General features: G+C 36.8%; 1 protein-coding gene across 3 annotated transcripts in view; it reads left to right on the top strand.

Moving 5' to 3' along the window:
* Positions 1-4,336, top strand: part of Csnka2ip (casein kinase 2, alpha prime interacting protein) — a 124,522-nt gene extending 120,186 nt beyond the window's left edge. For all 3 annotated transcript variants that reach the window (NM_173861.3, NM_001368721.1, XM_011245887.2), the window contains exon 3: positions 1,846-4,336. In NM_173861.3, coding sequence (NP_776286.2) covers positions 2,147-4,309 — 2,163 coding nt within the window. In that variant the 5' untranslated portion in view covers positions 1,846-2,146 and the 3' untranslated portion in view covers positions 4,310-4,336. The remainder of the gene's footprint in view (positions 1-1,845) is intronic.
* Positions 4,337-24,416: the final 20,080 nt, after the last annotated feature.

Genomic DNA, 24,416 nt, shown 5'->3' with positions numbered 1-24,416 from the left:
CAGGGGCATCTGTCCAGAGAGTTTACTCTTTTACTTCTGGTGACAGAAAATGGAAAAGGGTTCATTTATTGGCAAATGACTTATAGAAGTAAATATATTCACACATTAATTTGTCTATGATGTACATATAGAAAAACTGAAATGGTGAGACTGGAAGATTAAGATATGAAAAAGGCAAAAATCAATCAATATTGATATTTAAATAGTGTTATAAAATGAAATTACCCTCTATGGCTACAAGGATTCTAAAATAAACCTCTAAGTTTTAGGACTACAATGGAAGACATAGGAAAATAAATTTCTCTAGGAAGAGAATTAAATTAATTGAGTTTTATTTGTTTGTGTTTCAATTATCACTGGCACTTTTAGATGGAGAAGTTTGATTCTTTGTAGGATACCTTTGAAAGAGTAGAGATAATCAGGACGTATTTTGTAAAACTAGTATTAGGAAGACTGAAATTTAATCAATAAATACTATGGATCCCAATGACCAAATACTTAAAAGCAATTGCACTAGGATTCTCATAAGCTATGTTTCAAATAATTGTAGTAGGGGAGAATAAGTCTATCAAACTACATTAACAAAAGGGAACCACTAATAGCAATAATGTAGTTGTTCCTATATTACTTGAATAAGTTGATATATATGAAGAATTCATTGTTTTCATCATATATTAGGTTGGTAGTGGTAGGGGGATGGAGAGGTAGAAAGAGTAATAACATCAGATCTCATATCTCAATATACATTTCCTTAAGTTAGGAATGAGTGTCTACTTTCTTATGAAACTTCTATAGTTTCTTTTCAAATCCTAAACAATAGTTGATGAGTCTACTCAGGGATTCTATGAAAAGATAAATGGTAGTTAACTTAGTTACTTTTCTATTGCTACGAGAAAACAAGGTGATAAAGGCAACTTGTACAACAGTTTATTGAAACTTATCGTTTTCAAAGGGTGAGTCCATGACCACTACAGAGGGGACCATGGCAGTAGGCGGGCAAGCATGGCACTGAAACAGTAGCTCAGAGCTCAGAGCTCAGAGCTCATCCCCAAGCAAGAGGGAGAAAGCTAGCTAGCTGGAAATGGTGAGCTTTTAAAGCCTCAAAATGAAATATCAAAATGATAAGATTATACTTCCTAATTATTCCCAAGCATTTCTATCAACTGCAGGCCAAGCACCCAAATTTATGAGCCACTGAGTCTCATTTTCAATTAAATCACCACAGTGATGTAGCTGAAAACTGTGTTGTGGTGAGATGTAAATAAAGAATAACATAGGGACCTAAAGAGAAATAAGAGAATAAGTGAAATTCAAGAAGCCAGTAGATTTAGAAAGGAACTGCGTATGCTTACAGTGTTGAAGTGGTGACAAACAGAAATGAGACTACTTATAAGAGACTTTTAACTAGATGTTTAGATTCTTAGATCTAAGAAAAAAAAAGTGACAATAATAAGAACTGAATCTACCTTTGAAGCCAACATTTTCAAATTTGTTTTTCACCTTCTTAAAGATTCTATTATTTGGCTTAAGAAGCTTTTATTATTTTTTTGTAGGAATAAAATAATTGATGAAATAAAAGTAACTCCTTTTTAAATATTTTGAGCATTTAAGGTTCTGGAAACTATTAGAAATTCATATATATTACTTTAGTCTTTAACTCAGGAAACTAAATGTATCTATTATAAATATGTAATGGGTTTAGGAAAATTAATTCAAAAGATTTGTGAGGTGGCTGGAGTACATATTCTGGGTACAGTCTTATAAACCTTGTTTCTAATCACTACAAGTTAGGAAAGGTATATTCTGTGAGGACCTCTTCTAAATTCTCTACAATTTTCTTAACAGGAATTATTCCTTGAAGAGAGACAGAGAGAGAAACCGCCCCCCACCCTGGAACTCTTGGAAATTAAATAGAAGACAGAGAAAAGCTTACATGGTAACATCATACCATTGCCCCTCCAGTTTCATTTACAGCTTAATTGTGACACATTCTACAACATTTGCCATTAACACAAACATAACCACATAGAAATTAGGACTACTAGTGCTTAAAGTGCCAATTGTCCATGGATTCTCGTTCTAAAGACTGCTACTAAAACACCGTGTAAGCCAACTGCTTCTCCAAAGATCCCTACTTCAGTGGAAGATGGTGCCATTAGGCTATAATAATAAATACTTTGGTTATGTTCAAGACTGTCAGCAACAAGCTACAGACAATTCGCCTATACATTATTACACAGGTGATAAACAAAATCAATCTTACAGCCAATCCATGTGCAAAGAACAATCCCAAAATACAGTCACAGTGTCACCAGCAAGCTTTAACAAGAAGGCCCAGAGCACTCAAGGCTCCTATAACAGAGCTATGAAATCATCGTCATCATTATATTCCACATGCTCAACGACACCTTCAAAAGACTCCCTCTTGAAAAATTCATCATATCCCTCTTGGAAATCCTTGGACTCCTCTTTGTCTCACCACAAGTCTGAGACGACATCCTTAACTAGCTTTACCAGTACTTCATCTTTGGAACCTAGCAAAATAAGTTCGAGATCAAGGTTACTCCTCCCGAAGACGCAGACATCATCAAGTATTGACCTTTGCTGGAAATCACCTTCACTGGAGTCTAATCAAAGAGTCTCAACATCATCTTCAACTTCCGTGCAACATCACGAAGCACCTTCCCTGAATATCATCTGGACTACACCTTCCTTGGAATCTAATCAAAGCGAACATGACTCACAATTATGTAAATCTAAGTCACAGAAGGATTCCTCATTAGACCGCCTTTGGTCATCTTTATTAGAATCCAGTCAAAAAGCCCTGAGTTCGCCATCATTCACCAACAGACTTCAAAGAAACAGCTTTCCTCCAACTTCATCTTCTCTTGAATTCAGTCGAGTGGCTCGTAATTCACCACTACCCGACTGTAGCAAGCCTCTGAAAATTCCTGTATCAAACTCTAATAACAATGTTTTTAGTTTACCATTGTCCCCAGCAAAATCGAGAAAATCAACTCCATCACCACATTCTTTTCTGCCATCTCGGCGTTTATCAACGTGCCAGCCTAAACCTAAAATAGTGGCTAGATGTGATCCTAGCACGCGGGCCATCAACACAGCTGTTTGCCACCCCAAGGTCCAGAATACTGCTTCACTCAGTGACAAACAAAGACCTCGTCAGCTACCATCAATTCATCCTAAACCAAATCCCTCAGGTCAAAGAGTATCAAGTCCTAAGCCCTGTATCAAGAACAAAATTGCTTCAGTTCCGTGTTCCAGACTGCCAAATAAAAGTAGCGTTGAAAGAAGTGTGAAGACCGAGCCAGAGAATGAAATCTCGTGGGCCTTAGATTATAGTCATCCCTGCATTATTAAAGGCGGTAGTGTTCCTGTTGATGTTGTCAATAAAATTATCAATTCCATCTCCAAGTCTACAATCCAGAAGGATCTCTCTAGGCAAATTCTCTTTCGAAGAATGAGAGGAAAGCCAAACCCTCGTCCTGGTCCCCGCCTTTCATCAACATATTCTGTTTGTTTAGAGTGTGCTTCCGCCATAAAATCCCAGTGTAACCATCTTTCAGGAAAGAGAGATCCTCGATGCGCAACCCTCTTTGTCATACCAACACCCGAGAGCAGCACCGATGGGAAAGTAGATGTGAAAATAATCCTTATCCTTTCTCTACCAGAGAAGCCTTCCTCAACCTGTTTCCAACTTCCTATGAAAGACAGTAAATCTGAAAATAATTTAGAAGCCCTCGATGACAATCTGGACGTATTAGAGAAGATTACACAGTTTTTCCCTGCATCCGAATCTGATTTTATCCAGGGGCTCAAGACAAAGCGAAAGTGTTTGGCTGTATCCTCCGAGAGCAAAGATTTAAGCCAAGAGCCCCAGTCTATTGACTGGCTGCTGTATGTTAAAAATAGTAATGGTATTCAGCTCGAAACCCAGGTTCAAGGCCCATCCTCCTCCTCTTCTTCCTCCTGCTCCTCTGTTTCCTCCTCCTCCTCTGCTTCATCTATTGGCCGTCCCTCTCCACCCACTCCTTGGGTAGATCCCACTCCGGTTCCGGTTTCAGGATATGTTCTTGCAAAGGTGAGAAGTTATCACAGGTTACCTCCAGGGACCTCCTGGCTTGAGTTCATAAGGGGTTCAAGTTCTGACACCATCAAACTAAGACAATCACCACCAGTCAAAGCCAAGCCTGTGAGGTCTCACAACTCGAAATGCTTGAAAAAGGGGAAAAGGGAAACCAGTGCGCTGCTCAGATATTTCCAAACAAAGTTTCAAAATGAGAAATCCTGATTAAATCAACTTTCTGTCTCTTTGAAACCAATGATTTTTCTAGTTCTTTGACACAAATGCCTATTTCCTTTACCATGATTGTTTATACTCTTGTTAAAAATTATGATTCTGTATATTAGCTGGCAAAGCATCTGCTCAAGGAGAAATGTTATTTTTTGAATTTATTTGTTAGCTGGAGGATAAACTTGTATCTTCTGAAAGCTGAACCCTGAATTCAACATTTCTAACAGAATTTCTTGCTTATTGCAGAAACTGTGCAAGTGCTACTAAATAAGTTTATGGTCAAATATTAGAAATATTTCTCTTACCTGGTTCTGAACATTGTTATTCTCCTTCATACGATATATTAATAGCAGTATTTTTTGGTTATTTTATTTATTTACATTTCAAATCCTTCTTCCCAGTTTCCCCTCCACAAACTCCATATACTCTCCCACTCCCCCTGCCTCTATGAGGGTACTCCCCAACCTGCCCACCCCACTCCTGCCTCAGCTCCCTAGCACTCCCCTACCCTGGGACATAGAACCTTCACAGGACCAAGGGGCTCCCCTCCCAGTAATGCCAGATAAGGCAATCTTCTGCCAGCTGTATTCTTAAGTCATTTTTTGCAAATATGTTTTCCTAGCTCTAAGGAAAATTCAGGTCTCACTCAATAGGTGAGAACATACACAAAAGGAATCAGTTCAGTTATGAACTTGCAGACTTCTCAGACATGGGTTTTAATGTTGCATGCGTATTACTTTAATCTCTACAGCCATTGTGTTGATAAAAAGAATGTCTAAAAAATAGGCTTCATTTCCAGAATCTACCAATAGATTGCCGGTAGCGCCAAGGCCGATGACCAGTACCTATAAGAATTAATAATTTGCAAACCTGTTCCTCCAGCCCAAGACATCTCAAACTCAACATGAGCTAGACACAATTAATTTTTACAGTGGTAATTTCCATCTTTACCTAGTCATGTGGGACTGATTTCACTACCTGTTTCTTACCTAGGTCATTAACTGTGCAGAATTATTGTTGCTAGGGCCTGTTGCTCCCCCATGTTACTATCATAGTTTATCCTAATCACGATCATAGTTATTAACTTGTAAACATGAACTTTTATTTCTGAATCTGAATTTGAAATATACAAAATTGATAAATCTCTATTGTCTATAACTTAAATCAGTCACTGTTGTTTATTTTATGGGTGTTTACATTCCTAGATGAAGTATGATAATTTCTTTTCTAAAAATTATAATATCCACCATCACCATTTATTATTATTAATTATTATTAATGTATATGTTTGTGTGTGTACCATAGCACTCAAAAATGGAGATCACAAGAAAATTTTCTGGAATCAGTTCTGTTTCCTCCTTTATGTGGGTTCCAAGGATCAAACTCATGTCAGTAGGATTGCATAGCAAGTGCATTTGCTGTAACCTGTATCAGTTATTGCTCTATTACTGTGAAGAGGTCCTGTGACCAAGGCAACTCTTATAAAGAAAGCATTTAATTGTAGGACTTAGAGTTTTAGAGGCTTAAGGTCATCATGGTCCAAGGCCAACAAGCATGGAAGTGGGGCAGTAGCTGAGAGAGTTACATCCTGATGTGTAGGCAGCAAGGAGAGAGAGAGAGAGAGAGAGAGAGAGAGAGAGAGAGAGAGAGAGAGAGAGAGGAGAGAGAGAGAGAGAGAGAGAGAGAGAGAGAGAGAGAGAGAGAGAAGAGACTGTGTGCCTGTGTGCAGTGCCTAGGCCCCAAGTGATACTTCTCTAGCAAGGCAATATGTCTTCCACAAGGTCACATCTCCTCATCCTGCTCAACCCTTTGTATTAAGTTGGGACCAAGAGTTCAAATGTGTGAGTCTATGTGAGTCCTTCTTGTTCAAAACATCTCAGGACTGGAGCCACCTTACCCCCTAAAATCACAATGCTTTCTCCAAACTGATTTCTTTTCTCTTGTCTCCTCTCAGTTGCTTCACACATACTTGTTTTGTTTTGTTTTGTTTTGTTTTTTTACAATGCATAAATTATAGTAAGGGCTTTGTTCCATCACGTGTTTTAAATTCACAGCCTTCTTGTCTGGAAAGATCTTCCATTTGTGCATTTTTATCCAAAAAGTGTCTGCTTTTCCTTGGTGTCTTCTGGGAAACTTTCTCTTGTTTAGTGTACAAAGACTGGTTTTTCCTATGAACATAAAACATTAAGTTCACCATTGGGCTGCTCTCAATTATTACAATATATCGCAGTGGGTTTTTTGTTTGTTTGTTTGTTTGTTTGTTTCTATTTCTTTTGACTCTCCAGATTAAAAACTCTTCTTTGGGAAGTTTTCTGATTTGTATTTGTTGTTTTTAAACCTTATCTTTGGAGTAAAGTACCCTAAAATATATGTAAATGCTGAGGTCACGGTATTGAAGTTCTTTATTAAAAAAATAAATAAATAAATTTAAAAAAACCTGTAAAGTTCTTCATTGGTTACAGTTAATCATAAATTGTTCTTTTTACTTCTTATCTTAATAAATATCTTAAGAGACATGGGTTAAATGTACTGTTGACATGTTAACGTATACAAGACTTTCTGTAACATTTTATGAGAACTGTAACACCAGTTCTTTTCTTAAACTTTTGGTGATAACACACCACATTATTTTTTAATAATTGTTTCTGTGATATCCTCTCAGGTAAACAGAATTCATGACAATCCTGTCAGTGACAGAAAGATAAAATTATTTTTTTCTCAGCTTTTTGTAGAGATTAGAAAATATTTAAAGGAAGTAGTATTCACAACTTAGCCATTAAAGGATGTTATTTGAAAAGTGACCTCAAAATATCAGTAATATCTAATAATGAAGGGCAGGGCGATAGAAAACAGATTCTATGGGTTCACAGTTCATCATGCTAGTTCCTGCAATGCAGTATGACACACCAGGGAGATAATTTGGCAGTTATAGAAAAACTCTAATTATGATTGCTTCTCTATTGTCTTATTACTCATGTTGTTCTTAAGGGAAAATGTATGGGCCAGTTCTACGGCATATACGGTAAACACAGCACTCAGGAGATGTAATCAAAAAGATTACAGGATTCAGCCAACCCGGGCTTCATTGTAATGTCCTGTCTACATGATATATACATACCTACCAAAATTATTGCTAATATATAGAATGTTTTAAACTATAACAATTACTATTTGCTTAAAATAGTCAAGAATTTGTAAATACTCTAGGTAATTAAAGAAGATACTAATGGATCATATAGATTATATTTTTAGCAAAAATACCTTTGAAAATGTGTCTTTTAATTAAATAATATTTCAACCCCTAAGTGATAGGGGTACCTAATACAGAAATAGAGCCATGGCATGAATAGTGGCCCTGATCCCAGCCTGGAAGAAGAAAATGAAGCACAATAAAGATAGTTAAACAATTATGTCTAAAGTTTTGAAAAGCAATTTTCAGATAATGAACAGAAGACAAATCAGTATAGAGTCTCCCAGCAATAGGAAGCCTCAATTACATTCATTAGGTTGTCCTGTGAGAGAATGTCTATGGGGCCCTTTCTTCTTTTTAAAACATATTTTAAATTTTATGTGTCTTAGTGTTTTCTTTTATTCTTTCTTTCTTGCATGCATGTATGGAAGTGTACCAAATGCGTGTCTGGGACCTGAAATGACCAGATGATGAATCCGGATTGGCTGAAATGAGTTACAGATGGCTGTGTGCTGCCATTTGTCTGCTGGCAAATAAACTGAGGTCCTCTGCAAGAGCAGAAAGTGCTCTTAATTGCTGAGCTAGCAAATCAATACCACTATGGGGCATTTTATTGATTGATTGGCATGGAAGGGTTCAGCGCATGCAAGGTGCCATCCCTATGCATGTAGACACACTCTCTCTATATGTATGGGCCAACTAGATGAATTGAGCCAGAAAGCAGTGTTTCTTTGCTGTTCTGTCTTTAACTGCTACCTTGAATTGCTTTGATCCACTTTCCCAAGAAAGCAAGTTATTTTGAACGTAGTTGCTCAAAATGGGGAAAACATTAGAGGAACTCTTCCACCATCTTGCTGTTCCTCTTGTTAAATTATTTTAAAAATTTAATATAAACAAATATCTACCTAGTGTCTTGGGAACGCTGTATCTGTACTCTGTTTTAAAAATCACCATGTTGGTTAACTTTGCCCATGACCCCCATTCCTTGTAGTCTGGTCGCTGTTTATGACCCCAGTTTGTTGTGCGTTGCTGCTGCTGTTTTGGTTTTCATCTCCCTATCACTACCATCGTCTCCCCAATCTCTGAAAATCTTGAAAATTGTCTGAGATTTACTTTTGCATCATATTGCTCTGCCATTTATATTTTGTTTGCGTCTGTCTCCCATTCGTGTTTTAACTGAACTCTTAAAATTTTTCAGTTATTTTTCATTACTTTCAAACGTCCACACGGTTGAAAGAAGATACATGTCTGAGTAGTTGTAGCAATGTATTTTTGTTTCTTTTTTGTGCTTTATGGACTATTTAAAAGACAATCTAATAATCTTGTTACATACTTTTGAAATGGAATATTTATCAGGGTTTTATTCGATTTGACATTATATTGAAATGCACACAAACCACTATCATTCCAGTCATTGCCAGAACAGTTCTTCCTTACTCTGTGGAGAAATTAGATATTCTAGTTTGGGTGCATTCCTTGTGCCCTGCCCAGTTCTTTCCCTCTTTTTTTTTTTTTTTTTTTTTTTTTTTTTTTTTAATAAGGAGACTAATTCCCCAGTTCTCTGCCTCCTTTTCTCCCATCCATTGTTTTTTTTTTTTTTTTTTTTTTTTTTTAAACAGAATCTGCATGTGTGTACTTAGCAAACTAGCCAGGGCACACACAGTATGCAAGTGTATTGATTTTTGTTGTTGTTGTTTGACATATCCATTGGGTCTAAGATTGAGATTGAGGGCACATTTTTATGGGGTCTGACCATGTATTTTTTTCAGGTATCGATTTGCTATGCGTTTCTTGCAGTTTCTGGGATCAAATATTTAAAGACTTTGCCTGGGATTTTTTTGTCTTAGGGAGAACTCTTTTTTTCCCTAATTCTTCAACCCCACAGCATCAAGAAAAGAAAAGAAAAGAAAAGAAAAGAAGAAAGGAGAGGAGAAGAGAAGAGAAGAGAGGAGAAGGAGAGAAGAGAAGAGAAGAGAAGAGAAGAGACGAGAAGAGAGAAGAGAAGAGAAGAGAAGAGAAGAGAAGAGAAGAGAAGAGAAGAGAAGAGAAGAGAAGAGAAGAGGAGAAAAGAGAAGAGAAGAGAAGAGGAGAAAAGAGAAGAGAAGAGAAGAGAAGAGAAGAGAAGAGAAGAGAAGAGAAGAGAAGAGAAGAGAAGAGAAGAGAAGAGAAGAGAAGAGGAGAAAAGAGAAGAGGAGAGAAAACAAAAAACAGGAAGCTGGGACCCACTTTGTTAAATGGAGTTTCCTTTAAATGAAACATTTGTAACACAGGCATTTTCTAAGAGGAGTAATCCCTACTTATAGCATATCCTTAGAGAAGTATCCCTGGTTAATAATAATAGTAATAATATCAGAATTTATGAATTTCTAATGCATGATCACCACTGAATATCAAATATGCCATACCACTTTCTTGGCACAAATTGGTAATATTTTATAAAATTTTTCAAGAGTGTAAGACGATAGCTTCAAAAGCAGCAGTTGAAAACCTGGCATGTAATTCTTCAAGAATAAATAGCATACGCAACAGCAAGGACAGGAAGGCAGGTCACAGAAACTTCCTGGGAAGCCCGGGTTTTCTTACTTATTTTCTCTGGCCTTGGAGACCTATAGTTTAAAACCCGTAGGTAAATTTGAGTACAGAGTTCTTCATCGTCTGTGTCAGATCTGTCCGTTTTGACCCTAAACTCTTTATAGAAAGGGCTGCTTTCGCAAGGGCTGCTTTGATAACTGGTGTTTCTGAGACTGTAGCAATGCTGTTATCTAAAGTCAGTTCCAGGTCTGCTTTCCCGCTTTATTTTCCGTATGCTCTGTAGCCACGGCTGTTCCACCTTGGAGCACTAAGTTTCATCAATGGCTTTAATGAAAATATGAGAAGATGGAATTGTAACCATTAAAAGGAAATTCTTTAGCTGCCTTTTAATTTAGAAATGGTTATAAAATTCATTTCACTGGCTTTTCAATTATTTGGGAAGCTTCAGGTGAATATAAATGAGTAGGAAGGATCACTGAAGGAAAGGGTGGGGAAAGTGAGATGTCTAGAGGATCAGGACAAACAAGTGAGCTCACTGCCTGAGTGGCAGTCCCTGCAACCCACTGGTGGCCTGGGTCCCTGTCTTCATCCCTCTTTTCAGGGTCTCTATGAAACTGCTTCTCTGACAAGAAGAATAGCTTAGTATCTCCAAAATAAAAATTCAGTTTGATATTCGATTAGTGCTATTTTTATCTGTTCCTTTTCTTACATGCTTCCACTAACTCCCTCTTTCTTCTGTTCTACCACAATTTATGAGAAATTTTTGTCCAATAGAGCACCAGAATGAAACCCAAACATGTTCTATTGGTTTTTTCCTTTCTAAGATCAAATTCATGGCTTAACTTTGTCCTAATTCAATATCAAATTGTTACACTTGTGGTCCTTGCCAATAGCTGCTACCATACAGTGTCCTTTTCTCCCCCAGTAATGTCAATTTATCATACAAAATTCTGGATCTGGCTTTCACATATGCAAACTGTGGCTCAATTTACCAGTGACATTGCCTTCACCCTTATCAGTGTAACTAGAAGATAAGTAATAAGATACACAAGTTCCAATAGTCTTTCATGTTGTTTGCACAGTACACTTAATACACATTATAATTACAGATCAGTCCGTTCTTTACTAAATCACATAGGCATAATTTCCTTCTTCATTTTTTTGTTGACAGTGTTCCAAACACTTAACAAGAGCCTCCTGGGTTAGCTAATATGTTGTATATATTGTTCTCTTACTATGGCATACACAAGCTACCGTCACTTTTTGCTTTATTTAAATTTATAAAATATGCAATGCTCATTTCTTCATTTATTTACATAACATAAATTGTTCATTTTATATAAATCCCTTCTGTCCCAGACCCTGAAATCTCTAAGAAATTATTCAAAGTCTCTACCTTAAAGTCTTTGCTGAGAGTACCAACAACAACCACCACAACAAACAATATGGATCTGGAATATTTACTTAGTCCATTTGGGTTCTCCCTAGTTCCTTAGATTTGCTTCATGATTTGATGATAGTGAGAGTTTTATGATGTAATTTAGTATAATAATTCCCTGACACCCACAGTCATATGTTCAGCTTCACAAGTCTTTGCTTCTCTATGTTTTTTCTTCTTTAAGGATGTCACACTGTGTATCCCTTAGCAACTCATCATTCTGTATCATGCACACTCTTTCTTGTCTTTGGTTACTGCAATTTCTTAAATATATTCAATTATTTTTCTGTGTCAGAACTTGTTTATACTTTTTATTCAAATTCAGTACACTCAAAACCCATATTTGACTATTTCAATACATAATCCATTAATGTGAACTCATAGATCATAACAATATATCAATACTCTCCTCTATCACCCTGGATAGAGCAATTATTCTTGTTTTTTTATTCATATACGTTTGTCCTGGATTTCTTTTATTGCATCTATACATAGAATTATTCAATAGGAGTTGACATAATTAACTTTGGAGTCCCATTTTCTCAAATTTACTACATGGTATGCTTATGAAATTTGAAGCACATTGCAATCCTAGTTTTACCATATCAGAAATGGAAATTTTGAAAGCACCTAGGCTAATGTTATATGGCTAACACATTGATTAATTATTTGACATATCTAGAAATGGCATCCTTACTAGCCACCTATTGCTAGTGACCTCTTGAGATATGATTCTAATAAATCTTAAAATTTAAAAACTGAATAAACATAAAGTATTTTTATAATACTTGTATAATTTTTAGATATTTCTACCTTCCTCAAGGGATCATAATGGAAATTTGCTTCATTTTCATCCTTATGCATTAGCACATCAGAGACCTACTTGGCATGAATAAATTTATCAACATTCTAAAGGATTCTTTTGCACATGCATGTATTATTGTATGTGTTTATTTTGAGTTGACACAATGAGTCTCTGGACTATTAATGTACCAAAAATTGGTCATTAAGTTAAAGTATTTTCTATTGCTCTAATTACAGTTTAAACAAACATTTTTGTTGTGTAAATAAATATGAACATATTTTAAATTTAAAACATGGCTATGGGTCTAGGAGAATCTATTGTAGGAGAATCCACCCAGTCATGCCTAAGGCCTTGGTGTTCAATTGCTGCCTAAAAGGAAATGGAAATCTCACTGTCAAGACCAGAGAGTGAATACAGAAGCTCTTAATATAGGAACATTACAGAGAAGAGTCTCAACAAAAAATACAACAGCAACTCCATGGTGCTATAAAGCGGCAACACAAAATTAAATGGAATATGAGGAAAATCGTCTTTAGTAAACATGTATCACTATTCAAATAGCTTTCAGAGATTTATGTGCTGAAGTCATCGCTTACTGTGGAAAAACATTTAAACATTATTTTTCAAAAATGAGTTTATAATTTTGCCATAGTGTAAGATAATTTGGACCCAAATTGTAAGGAAATCCAGCTTGATGTAGGGAAGTGGAAAGTTATTTTAGTTATGGAACCTGTTAAAAATGATAATGAAGGACGATAAATAATATATTTCTAATTTAAAGAAATTTTGTTTTACTTAAAAATTATCTCCCACCCCTAGTCCTTCTCTCTCTCTCTCTCTCTCTCTCTCTCTCCTATTTGGCGTACATACTTGATAAGGCTCATGTTCTGTGATCCATGGACAACTTACAGGAGTTGGCTGTCTTTTTCTATCATGTGGTTCACAGGCGTTGAATTTAGGACATGATGTTTGGTCTCAGGTGCCTTCATACACAAAGCCATCCCACTTGCCTAAAACAATTTTTCATTAAGAGACTGAGCAATAACAGAATAAAAAATCTTTCTATTGCTATAATAAATCAACTTATTTGAAACTTGAGACACATATTTTCAGAAAGTCTACTAAATATTTAGGGTTTAATATTTCCTCAAATCTCATCCAAATGGAAAAAAATTATCATGGACTTATAATCCTTTTTTTTAAAAGATGAATTGCAACAAGAAGAAACTAGAGCTTTTATTTAGATGTGTGGTGAGTGCTCTGAGCAGTTAGTTAGAAATCTCAGATTTGTTACCTAAAACAGCAATGCTTGATAAATGTTAAAATATCTGTGCTCAGATTTAGGTAATTATATTAAATGTCATGCATAGAGTTGTTAAAGATCACTCAGTCTGTGGGAGCTAATACAAAAAACGCTTGTCAATTTATAAAACCTGTTAAAAGTCAAGACAATGAATGTAGTGTCCCTGGCTCTTTCCTAATGTTCATCAGTTGAGATGTGTGCAAATGCTATAGAAGTGATTCTTTTATTAAACCATTATCTCAAATTATTATTTTATCGAAATGAAAAAAAATCTATGCTAAATGTTCAACATTCAAAACTGGAAAATGGCAGTGTGTGTGATTTGCATTTTTTTTCAGTTATATAACAATGTTTATGAACATGTGAAATCTGTAGCAAGGAAAAGCTTATTTATGATCCAGGGAGACAGGCTAGATTTATGTTGGAATGAAAGTGTGTTGTAAACGAAATCAATAATAATGATTATGCATTTCTCCAACCTGACGCATATGCAATGTTTTTCACTCTAATGGACAACATTATGTAAATTGGCCTCAAAATCTACAAGAAAACTATTTAAAGAACACTAATCCTTGGTCATACAGAGTCACTGGATACATTAACCCATGGAATAGTTTTGACAGTAATGAGATTGTGCTTCAAAATCGAGCATATTCTATAAAGAATAAACTCATTTTATTAACTTGCATGAAAGAGGAAAACCAAAATGATTTCTAACATCTGATTTAGTCTTTAGACATCATTGTAATATGTTTGAAGATCCTAGGCATGTTAATAAAGTTATTTGTTAAATGCATATATGACAATTCTAAATACAGATTAATGCAATGAAAATTTAGAATCTAAACAGATGTGTTATGAGTGCACAACATGAGATTTTAAACACGATGGTACAGAAACTGAAATTTTGATTTATGTTTATATATTTATATTCATTATATGTTACAAATAATAGTTTAGATGTGGGTTAAATATCCGGTTAATATTATTTTTTGCTCTTTTTGTATATATTAGAAAAATTTTAATCATATATACGGCTCATATTTCTAGTAGACAATACTGATCCAGATTATCAATGTGGAGGCAGGAAGGTTGAATATTTTGAAACTATCATATTCCAAGGCCAGAGACAAATACAGCCAACCCTTATTTGGCAGTTATCAGTATATTTAGGTATAAAGAGGTTGACAGCACGAGTAGGGCCCCATTCGATGCTTCATGGGATGTGTAAGTGGCAGACATTTCATCGGTAACTCTTTTTTCTTTCCATCTTAGTTTCTAATTTTTATCAATTAAAAATTATTACTGGGCAACAATATTCTTTCTATACAAGCCTGAAGAGTAGAGTTCAGATCCCCAGTACCCATTTCAAAGGCTTAATGTGGTGGCCCCCACCTGTAATCTCAGCACTTGGGAAGTGGAGTTGGGAACCCAGAGTTTGGTACCTGGTTAATGTATATCCATACAAGCAATGCTTGTCATGGCCTGAGAAGATAACTCACTTAATGCTCAATTAAGGCCTGAGTGTTAATCCTGGAACGTATGTAAAAGGCCTGGTGTGGTGGTATATTCTTTTCATAATAGTGCTGGTGAGCTGCATAGACAGACAGATTGGGCCTGCTGGATAGACAGACAGATTGGGCCTGCTGCCCAGCCAAACTAGCCAAATTGATAAGCTGGAGACCAGTGAGACAACTTGTGACAAACATGGTGGGTACCACTCAAGGAATGACATCCAAAGTTTACCACTGAATTCTGTACATATGCACGAACTCATATATGGGAAGCCCTTCTCTTGAGCATGAACACACAAAACTAGCATCCTGAAGAATTATGAACTTGAGTATGTATTTTGAGAAGCCAGGCCTGAGACAGAAAATCATTCTGATTTGACCAGAGTTAGCAGTCTGTTCGACAGAGATTTTTAATACAATTTACCTTATTATATGCACGCTTGGATGTTATTTGCTTCTACTAGACTTTTGTGAAATCTTATTTTAGAACTATTTAATTCAAACACAGTTTCTTCAAACACATTCAAGTTGTAATTTCCATATGGTTTTCAATGGAAGTACACATATAACTTTTTTTTTTGTAAATTTAGTTATTTTTTAATGGTTATTTTATTTATTTACATTTCAAATGTTATCCTCTTTCCTGGTTTTCCCTTCTCGGACCTCCTATCCCATTCTCCCTTCTCTCTGCTTCTATGAGGGTGTTACTCCACCCTCCTTTATACTCCCACCTTTAAAAAAAATTAGGACCATATTGCTCATAGGATGGTCATATTGCCTCCCTAACCTAGGAACATCTCATTTGCTCTTCCTCTGAAAGAAGGGATGTGTGCCTCTCATGGTTACCCTTTGAGAGCCTTCTGCATTAGCCTTCTCCCCTTTAGCCTACCCTCTTAACTCCTGTGCAGAAAACCTTCTACCCTTTTTGCTGTAGCCATTTTTCATGTTCATCTCTTTCCTTCCAAGTACCTTTACATTTCCTCTGTCAAAAAAATTAGTCAAATAAGACTTGTTTAAACTCTTTGGACACAGGAACTGAAGCTGGATTCTTTGCCACAATGTAACTTGAATGGTCCCTAGTTTAGTCTTTCGAAGACTCCCATGTTTTCCTTTAAAATTCCATGCTCTGAGCTCCCACTCTCCATTACTCCTGACCTTCTGAGTTTCCAAGCTTCACCACAACACCCTAGACCAAAGTTCCAAACTCTTTCACAACCCTCCCTTGACTCAGTTCTAAAACTCTGAGAACAACATGGTTGGTTTTGCTGAGCAATGGCCCTACCCCTTGTTGTCAATTTTCTGAGTTCTGTTTTGCTGCTGGAACAAAATACCAGATGGGAAATTACTTAAGGTAGGAATTGTTTAATTTGGTTTCTGTTTCAAGTGTGTGCAGCCCATTGTGCTTGCAAAGATTTTAGGGAAGACAGGGATGCTAGCTGTTTACATTGCATCACAGTCAGCAAGCACTTCTTGGCATCCAAAATAGTATTTGGTGACTTTCTATGAGATGGATCCCCAGGTGGGGCAGTAACTGAATGGCCTTTCCTTCAGTCTCTGCTCCACACATAGCTGTCTCCTGAGAGGCTCTGCCAGAGACTGACAAGTACAGAGGCAGATGCTCACAGCCAACCATTATACTGATAAAGAGGAATGTGAGGACATAACAGGGCTATCTGAACTGAGTCAAATTGACCAGATACTCTGCTAACATTGATAAGCATCCAACTCACAGAACACTGACACCCTGATCTGCATGTACATGTAATCTTTCTGCTGATGTTTGAATAAGCCAATAGTGTGTCGCTATGCTGAATTCCCCACCCCTAAGCCCCTTACCCCATAAGAACCCCTACCTTTCTAGCCTTGTGGCCGACATCCATTATTTCCTGTGTGAGATGCATGTCTGTCCGAAGCTCCATCATTAAACTGCCTCATGTGCTTACAGCAAGAAGGATTCTCATGTTTCTTTGGTGTGCTCTCTCTTCCAAGACTAGAGTGGGGGTCCCCAAAATGGGATCTTACAGTATCACTCTTGGAAAGAAAAGAGAAAGTTGGGTTGGGTTATTGAATCTGCATGTCTGTCCCTAGTGATACATCTCTGAAGCTAAAGAAGTCACTTATCAGGCTCTTGTCAGCAAGCACTTCTTGGCACCCAAAATAGTATTTGGTGACTTTCTATGAGATGGATCCCCAGGTGGGGCAGTAACTGGATGGCCTTTCCTTCGGTCTCTGCTCCACACATAGCTGTCTCCTGAGAGGCTCTGCCAGAGACTGACAAGTACAGAGGCAGATGCTCACAACCAACCATTATACTGATCAAGTGGTCCCAAATGGAGGAGTTAAAGGACTAAAGGAGCTGAGGGGGCTTGTAGCCCCAAGGGAAAAACAGTATCAACCAACCAGATCCCTCATAGCTCCCAAGGACTAAACCACCAACCAAGGAGTACACATGGAGGAACCCATGGCTTCAGCCATATATGTAACAGAGAGTGGCCTTGTTGGGCACTAATGGGAGAAGAGGCCCTTGGTCACTGTCTCAGTCAGGGTTTCTATTCCTGCACAAACATCATGACCAAGAAGCAAATTGGGGAGGAAAGGGTTTATTCAGCTTACATTTCCACATTGCTGTTGATCCTACAGGAAGTCAGGACTGGAACTCAAGCAGGTCAGGAAGCAGGAGCTGATGCATAGGCCATGGAGCAACGTTACTTACTGGCTTGCTTCCCCTGGCTTGCTCAGCTTGCTTTCTTATAGAACCCAGGACTACCAGCCCAGAGATGGTACCACCCACAGGGGCCCTTCCTCCTTAATCACTAATTAAGAAAATGCCTTACAGCTGGATCTCATGGAGGCATTTCCTCACTTGAAGCTCCTTTCTCTGTGATAACTCAAGCTTGTGTCAAGTTGGCCCAAAACCAGCCAGTACAATTGACCCCTTGTCAACTTGACACACAAACACATCACTATTAAGCCTCAACCCTTACTTTCATATTCATCCCCAAGATCTAAATAACTTTAAAAGTTCCACAGTCTTTACAAATTATTTTCAATCCCTTTAAAATATTCAATCTTTTTTAAAATTCAAAGTCTCTTTACAACTAAAAGTCTGTTAAAGGTGGGATCCACTAAAATACTTTCTTCCTTCAAGAGGGAAAAATATCAGGGCACAATTACAATCAAAATCAAAAATCAAACTCCAGTTGTCCAATGTCTGGAATCTACTCACGACTGGGTTTCTCCAAGGGCTTGGGTCACTTCTCCAACTCTGCCCATTGTAGTACACACCTTGTCTTCTAGTCTCCAGATGCCTGTACTCCACTTCTGCTGCTATTCTTGGTGGTCATTCATGTTACTGGCATGGTACACTGCTGTCTTCTGCTGTAACTAGGCTTCACCAATAACTTCTCATAGGTTCTCTTCATGGTGCCAAGCCTCAACTCCTTTGCATAACCCCTTCAAGTCCTGGGTCATCAACTGAAACTGAGACTGTACCTTCATCAATGGCCTTCCATTCATCAACATGTCTGTTTCTGTGCCAGTACCATGATGCCTTTATTACTATAGCTCTCTAGTATAACAAGTTCAGGCATGGTGCTACTTCCAGTAATCTTTTATATTATTCAGGCATATTTAAGTTATTGTGATTTGTTCTTTCTGGGTGTCTCTCTCTGTCTCTCTCTTTCATGTGTATATGTGTGTGTCTCCATGCCCATATAAAACTGGAAATTGTCCTTTCATGGTGTATAAACAATTGTATTGGAATTTTGATGGGGCTACATTAAATCTGTAGATTGCTTTTGATAGGATGGCCACTTTTATTATGTTCATCTTATTGATCCACTAGCATGGGGGAATCTTTCCATCTTTTGATGTCTTCTACTTCTTTTTTCATCATATGAGTCCTTCACTTATTTATTTAGATTTACAAAAGTATTGTATTATATTATATTACCTATTACATTCCATGGAATTTGAGGCAGATGTTAAAGGTTTGCTTACTTGGTTTCTTTTTCAGTTCATTTATTAATTATATATAGAAAGGCTACTTATTTTTTAAATTAAATTTGTATCCTGTACTTTGCTGAAAGTGTTTTTCAGATGTAGGTGTTTCCTGGTGAGATTTTTAGGTTCCTTTTTATGTGTACTCTTATATCATATTCGAGTAAAGACACTTTGACTTCTTTCTTTCCATTTTGTATTCCGACAATCTCCTAAAATTGTCTTATTGCTCTAGCTAAGACTTCAAGTACTATATTGAATAGGTATGGAGAGTGGGTAAGATAACCTTATTTTCTTCCTGATTTTAGTGAAATTGCTTTGAGTTTCTCTCTACTCAATTTGGTGTTGGCTATAGGCTTGCTGTAAATTTTCTTTACCATGTTTAGGTATGTTTCTTGTATCCCTAACACCCCCACCCTCCACCCCAGACTTTTATCATGAAGGGATGTTGGAATTTTGTTAAAGGCCATTTCTGGATCTAATGAGATGCTCATGTGTTTTCTTTTTCTTTTCATTTTTTTATACAGTAGGTTGTATTTATAATTTTCATATACTGACCCATCACTGCCTCTCTGTAATGAAGCCTATTGATTGAATGATGTTTTTGGTGCGTTTCTAAACTTGGTATACGAGTATTAATTGGGTATTTTTGTATCTATGCTTATAAGGAAGTTGGTCTGTAAATCCCTTTCCTTGTTGTGTCCATGTGGTTTTGGTATTAGGGTAACTGTTACCTCATAAAATGAATTTTTCAGTGTTCCTTCTGTTTTTCTTTTGTGAAATAATCTGAGGAATATTAGCCTTAACTATTCTTCAACATTTTGGTAGAATTCTGCATATGAGCCTGTCCTTTTTTTTTTTTTTTTTTTTTTTTTTTTTAGACTTAATGACTTCTTCTACTTTACTTACTTTACTAGGGCTTAAAGGTCTATTTAAATTGCTTGTGTGAACTTGATTTAGCTTTGGTAAAGTTGAGAAAATTATTTCTTTTAGGTTTTCCAATTTGGTGAATTATAGGCTTTTCAACTATGTCCTCATGATTTGTTAGATTTTCTTGGCTTGTGTTGTTATATCTCTCTTTTTATCTCTAATTTTGTTAATTGGGGGTCTCCACCTTTTAGTTAATCTGGCTAAGACTTTGTCAATCTTACTGATTTTGCCAAAGAACCAACTTTTTGTTTCATTGACTCTGTATTATTTTGTTGGATCAAGGGGTGCTTTTATTTTATTGATGTCAGCTAAGAAATTATTTCTATTCATTTTCTCCTTTTGGATATTATTTCTTCTTTTTCTTTAGTTCTTTCAGCAATGCTGTTATATTTTTAGTATGCGATCTCTAACTTTTTTAATGTTCCACTTAGTGCTATGAACTTGCCCCCTATAACTGCTCTCTCTTTTACCCACAGGTTTGGGTACATTGTGTTTTAATTTTTATTCAATTGTAAAAATTGTTTAATTTCTTTCTTCCTTTCTTTTTTTGCGTTTTTAATATTTTATTTATGTTACATCCCTATTGCAGTTTTCCTGTCCTCTTCGCCTCCCAGTTCACTTCTCCCTTCTCCCCATTTGCCTCTCCCCTCAGAAAAAGAGGAGGCCTTCCATGGATATAAATCATTCTTGGTATATCCTGTAAGACTAAGTGCATCTTCTGTTTTTGAGTCTGGAAAAGGCAGCCCAGTTAAGGGAAAGGGATCCAAAGGTAGGCAATGTAATCAGAGACAGCCTCTGCTCCCACTTTAGGAGTCCCACATGAAGTCCCAGCTGCACAAACCTTACACATGTGCAAAGGGCTTAGGTCTATCCCATGAATACTCTCTGGTTGGTAGTTTAGTCTCAGCGAGTCCCTATGGACTAAGGTTAGTTAAAATTGAGTAGGTTTTCTTGTGTTTTTTCTTGACCTCTCTTGATGTTTCAATAATTCCTCCCATTCTTCTATAGAATTTCTCAAGCTCCACCTAATGTTTGGCTGTGGGTCAATGACAGCTTTCATCAGTGGCTGGGTGAAGCCTCTCCAATGACAGTTATGCTAGGCTCCAATGGGCAAGTATAGCAGAATATCATTGACAGTGTTAGGGTGGGTTGCCTCTCGTTAAATAATTTTTCTTGACTTATTTTTCATTCAGTAGAGAGGTTTTTTCCAGTTTCCATAAGCTCTTTGTTGTCCCTGTTTTTGATGCTATTTAGCTTTATCCATGGTGATTAGATGGGATGTGGGATGTTATTTCAGTTTCCTTGTATCTGTTGAGACTTGCTTTGTGTCTGAGTATGTGGTCAATTGTGGAGAAACTTCTAAATGCTGTTTAGAAGAAAGTGAACCATTTTATGTTTGAGTCAAAAGTTCTGTAAATATTGGTTAGGTACATTTGTTTTTATGACATCAGTTAGCTCCTGCATTTCTGTTTAATTTTTGTCTGATGGCCTAACTATTGGTAAGAATTGGAATGAAGTCATACTTTATCAGTGTGTGAGGGTCAATCTGTGATTTGAGCTGTGCTTCCTCTATTGACTTGGGTGCCTTTGTATTTGTGCCCTTATGTTAAGAATCACACTGTCAGCCGGGCATAGTGGCGATCGCCTTTAATCCCAGCACTTGGGAGGAAGAGGCAGGTGGATTTCTGAGTTCGAGGCCAACCTGGTCTACAAAGTGAGTTCCAGGACAGCCAGAGCTATACAGAGAAATCTTGTCTCAAAAAACAAAAAACAAAACAAAACAAAACAAAACAAAACAAAACAAAACAAAAAAAGAATCACACTGTCTCCTTGGTGGACTTTTTCTTTGTTGAGTATGTAATGTGCTTCTCTATATGTTCTGATTAATTATGTTTTGAAATTTATTTTGTTAGATATTTAAAAGGCTACACTGAATTGGTTATGTGGTACGACAGTTTGGAATAACTTTTTTATCCTTTTATCCTGAGACGTCTATCCTTGATATTAATGTGTATTTTTCAATGCAAAAGAAGATAGATTCTGCTTTCCCATCCAATCTATAAGTCTGTGTTATTGTATTAGGGAACTTATACCATTAATGTTGAAAGTAATTCATGTGCAGTGTTTGTTGATTTTGGGGTAGTGGTAATGTACACTTTCCCCCTTTGATTTGCAGCCCTTGAATTTTTTAATTTTTATGTTTTCTTGGATGTGGTTGACCTCTTTAGACTTAAGTTTTTTGTCTAGTGTCTTTTGTTTTACCAAATTTGTAGAGAGATACTGCTTAAATTTGGTTTATTATAGAATGTAATTTTTTTTGAAACGAAAGTGTTTATTTCAGCTTATACTTTTTTTATTGGACATTTTCTTTATTTACATTTCAAATGTTATCCCCTTTCATGGTTTCCCTCCCTCCTGGAAACACCCTATCACATCCTCCTTCCCCCTGCTTCTTTAAGGGTATTCCTCCACCCACCCACCCACTCCCACCTCCCTGCCCTCGGTTCCCCTACACTGGGGCATCTAGTGAGCCTTCATGAACCAAGGACCTCTCCTCCCATTGATGCATGACATTATTTTGTCACTGTTATTGAAAATTTTGCTGGTCATAGTAGTCTTTGGTGCGATATGTGGTCTCTTGGACTTTGCAGAAATCTATTTAAGCCTTATGCTTTTAGAGTCTTCATTTAGAAGTCAAGTGTTAGTTTAATAATTCTCTTTATAATTTGTTTTGTTTAGCATTTTCCTTTTTTAGCTTTTTATATTCTTTTTTTGTTCTGTAAATTTGATATTTTCATTATTATGTGCTGAGGAGAATCCATCTTCTGGTTTGATCTGTTTGGTGTTTTGTAGTACTTCTTGTACTCAGATAAGCACCTTCTTCTATAGTTAGAAACATTTTTCTTCTATGGTTTTGTTGAAAATATTTTCTATTCCTTTGACTTGGGTTTCTTTTCCTTCCTCTATCATTATTCATAAATCTGGCCATCTTACAGTGTCCTGTAGTATTTTCTAGATATTTTTTTGCCTGGAGTTATTTACATTTTATAATTTTTCTTTGATCTATTTTCTTTGATTGATATTTCTCTTTCTTCTAAGTTGTCTTCTGTTGCCAGGATTCTCTTGCAATCTATTGGTGAGGAATGCCTCTGAGATTCTTGTTTAAATTCCCAAGTATTTGATTTCTAGATTTACCTCAGTTTTTTATTGATTCTATTTCCATTTGAATTCACTACTTGAATAGTTTTATTTATTTTCTTTTGCTGCTTGTTTGTGTTTTCATGGATTTCTTTTTTTTAATTTTTAATATTTATTACGTATTTTCCTCAATTACATTTCCAACGCTATCCCAAAAGTCTCCCACACCCTCCCCCTCACTTCCCTACCCACCCATTCCCAATTTTTTGGCCCTGGCGTTCCCCTGTACTCGGGCATATAAAGTTTGTGTGTCCAATGGGCTTCTCTTTCCAGTGATGGCTGATTAGGCCATCTTTTGATACATATGCATCTAGGAATTTATTTCTCCTTTAAGGATGTCTTTTATATTCATAAAGGCTATTTTACATTTCCTGTCTTGCGCTTAAGCTGTTTGGCATTTCTCAGAGCCTACTGTACTGAGGTTGCTGGACTCTGGTAAAGACATATTTTTCCTGAATGTAATTGACTGCATTTTTATAATAACATTTAGGGACCTGGGTTTGGTATGATTGTAATTCTAAGTGCGGATATCTGATCTTGTCTTTGTTGAGTGTGTGAGGTTTTTCCCTCCTTATTTCTGTTCTCCTCTCTAATTCTTAAGGGGGGTTTTGTTGTGTGCTGCCTGGCATAGGATTCTTCTGGGATCCTCCCAGGTTTGGCCAGTGTTGGTTCCAGGTAGAACATGTGTCAAGTTAATGGAAGCTGAAAGTTAGGAATGAAGATTTCCTAGAAATGAGCAGGAGCCCAAATGAGGAGAAAAACAGTGGAGTATTCTGCCAGGCTCTTCTTAGTCCCCTGGGAATGAGATTAGAGGGTGAGGAGAGGCAACCACAGGTAGTCTGCTGCAGAGTTGGGGATAATTCTGAGCCATTAAATTGGAAGCAAGGAGACAGCGTGAAGATCTGAAGCTTGACTACTTACTTTGCTGCCTCACTTGTTTTCTGGAAGCTTGGCTGATCTATTCCCAGGGAGACAAAGGCTTTGATAATAGGATGAGTGGAGTTGAAAAGATCTGTGAAATATGCTGGAGATGGGAGAAGAGAGGAAGGTTGTCTGCTATAGAGATAGGTCTTAGATTGGCAATTGGATTGGAAGGAAAGTTTGGAGATGGTAATGTTACAGTTAGTCTACCTGCTTCCCTAGCCTGTGTCTCAATATTTTCTGAGAAGCACTTGGGTAAAAATATGTAGGATAT

The sequence above is a fragment of the Mus musculus genome, chromosome 16, assembly GCF_000001635.26.
Source record: "Mus musculus strain C57BL/6J chromosome 16, GRCm38.p6 C57BL/6J".
NCBI lineage: Eukaryota > Metazoa > Chordata > Mammalia > Rodentia > Muridae > Mus > Mus musculus.
Note: the sequence above shows the minus strand (reverse complement) of the source record. Positions and strands in the feature narration are given on the sequence as shown.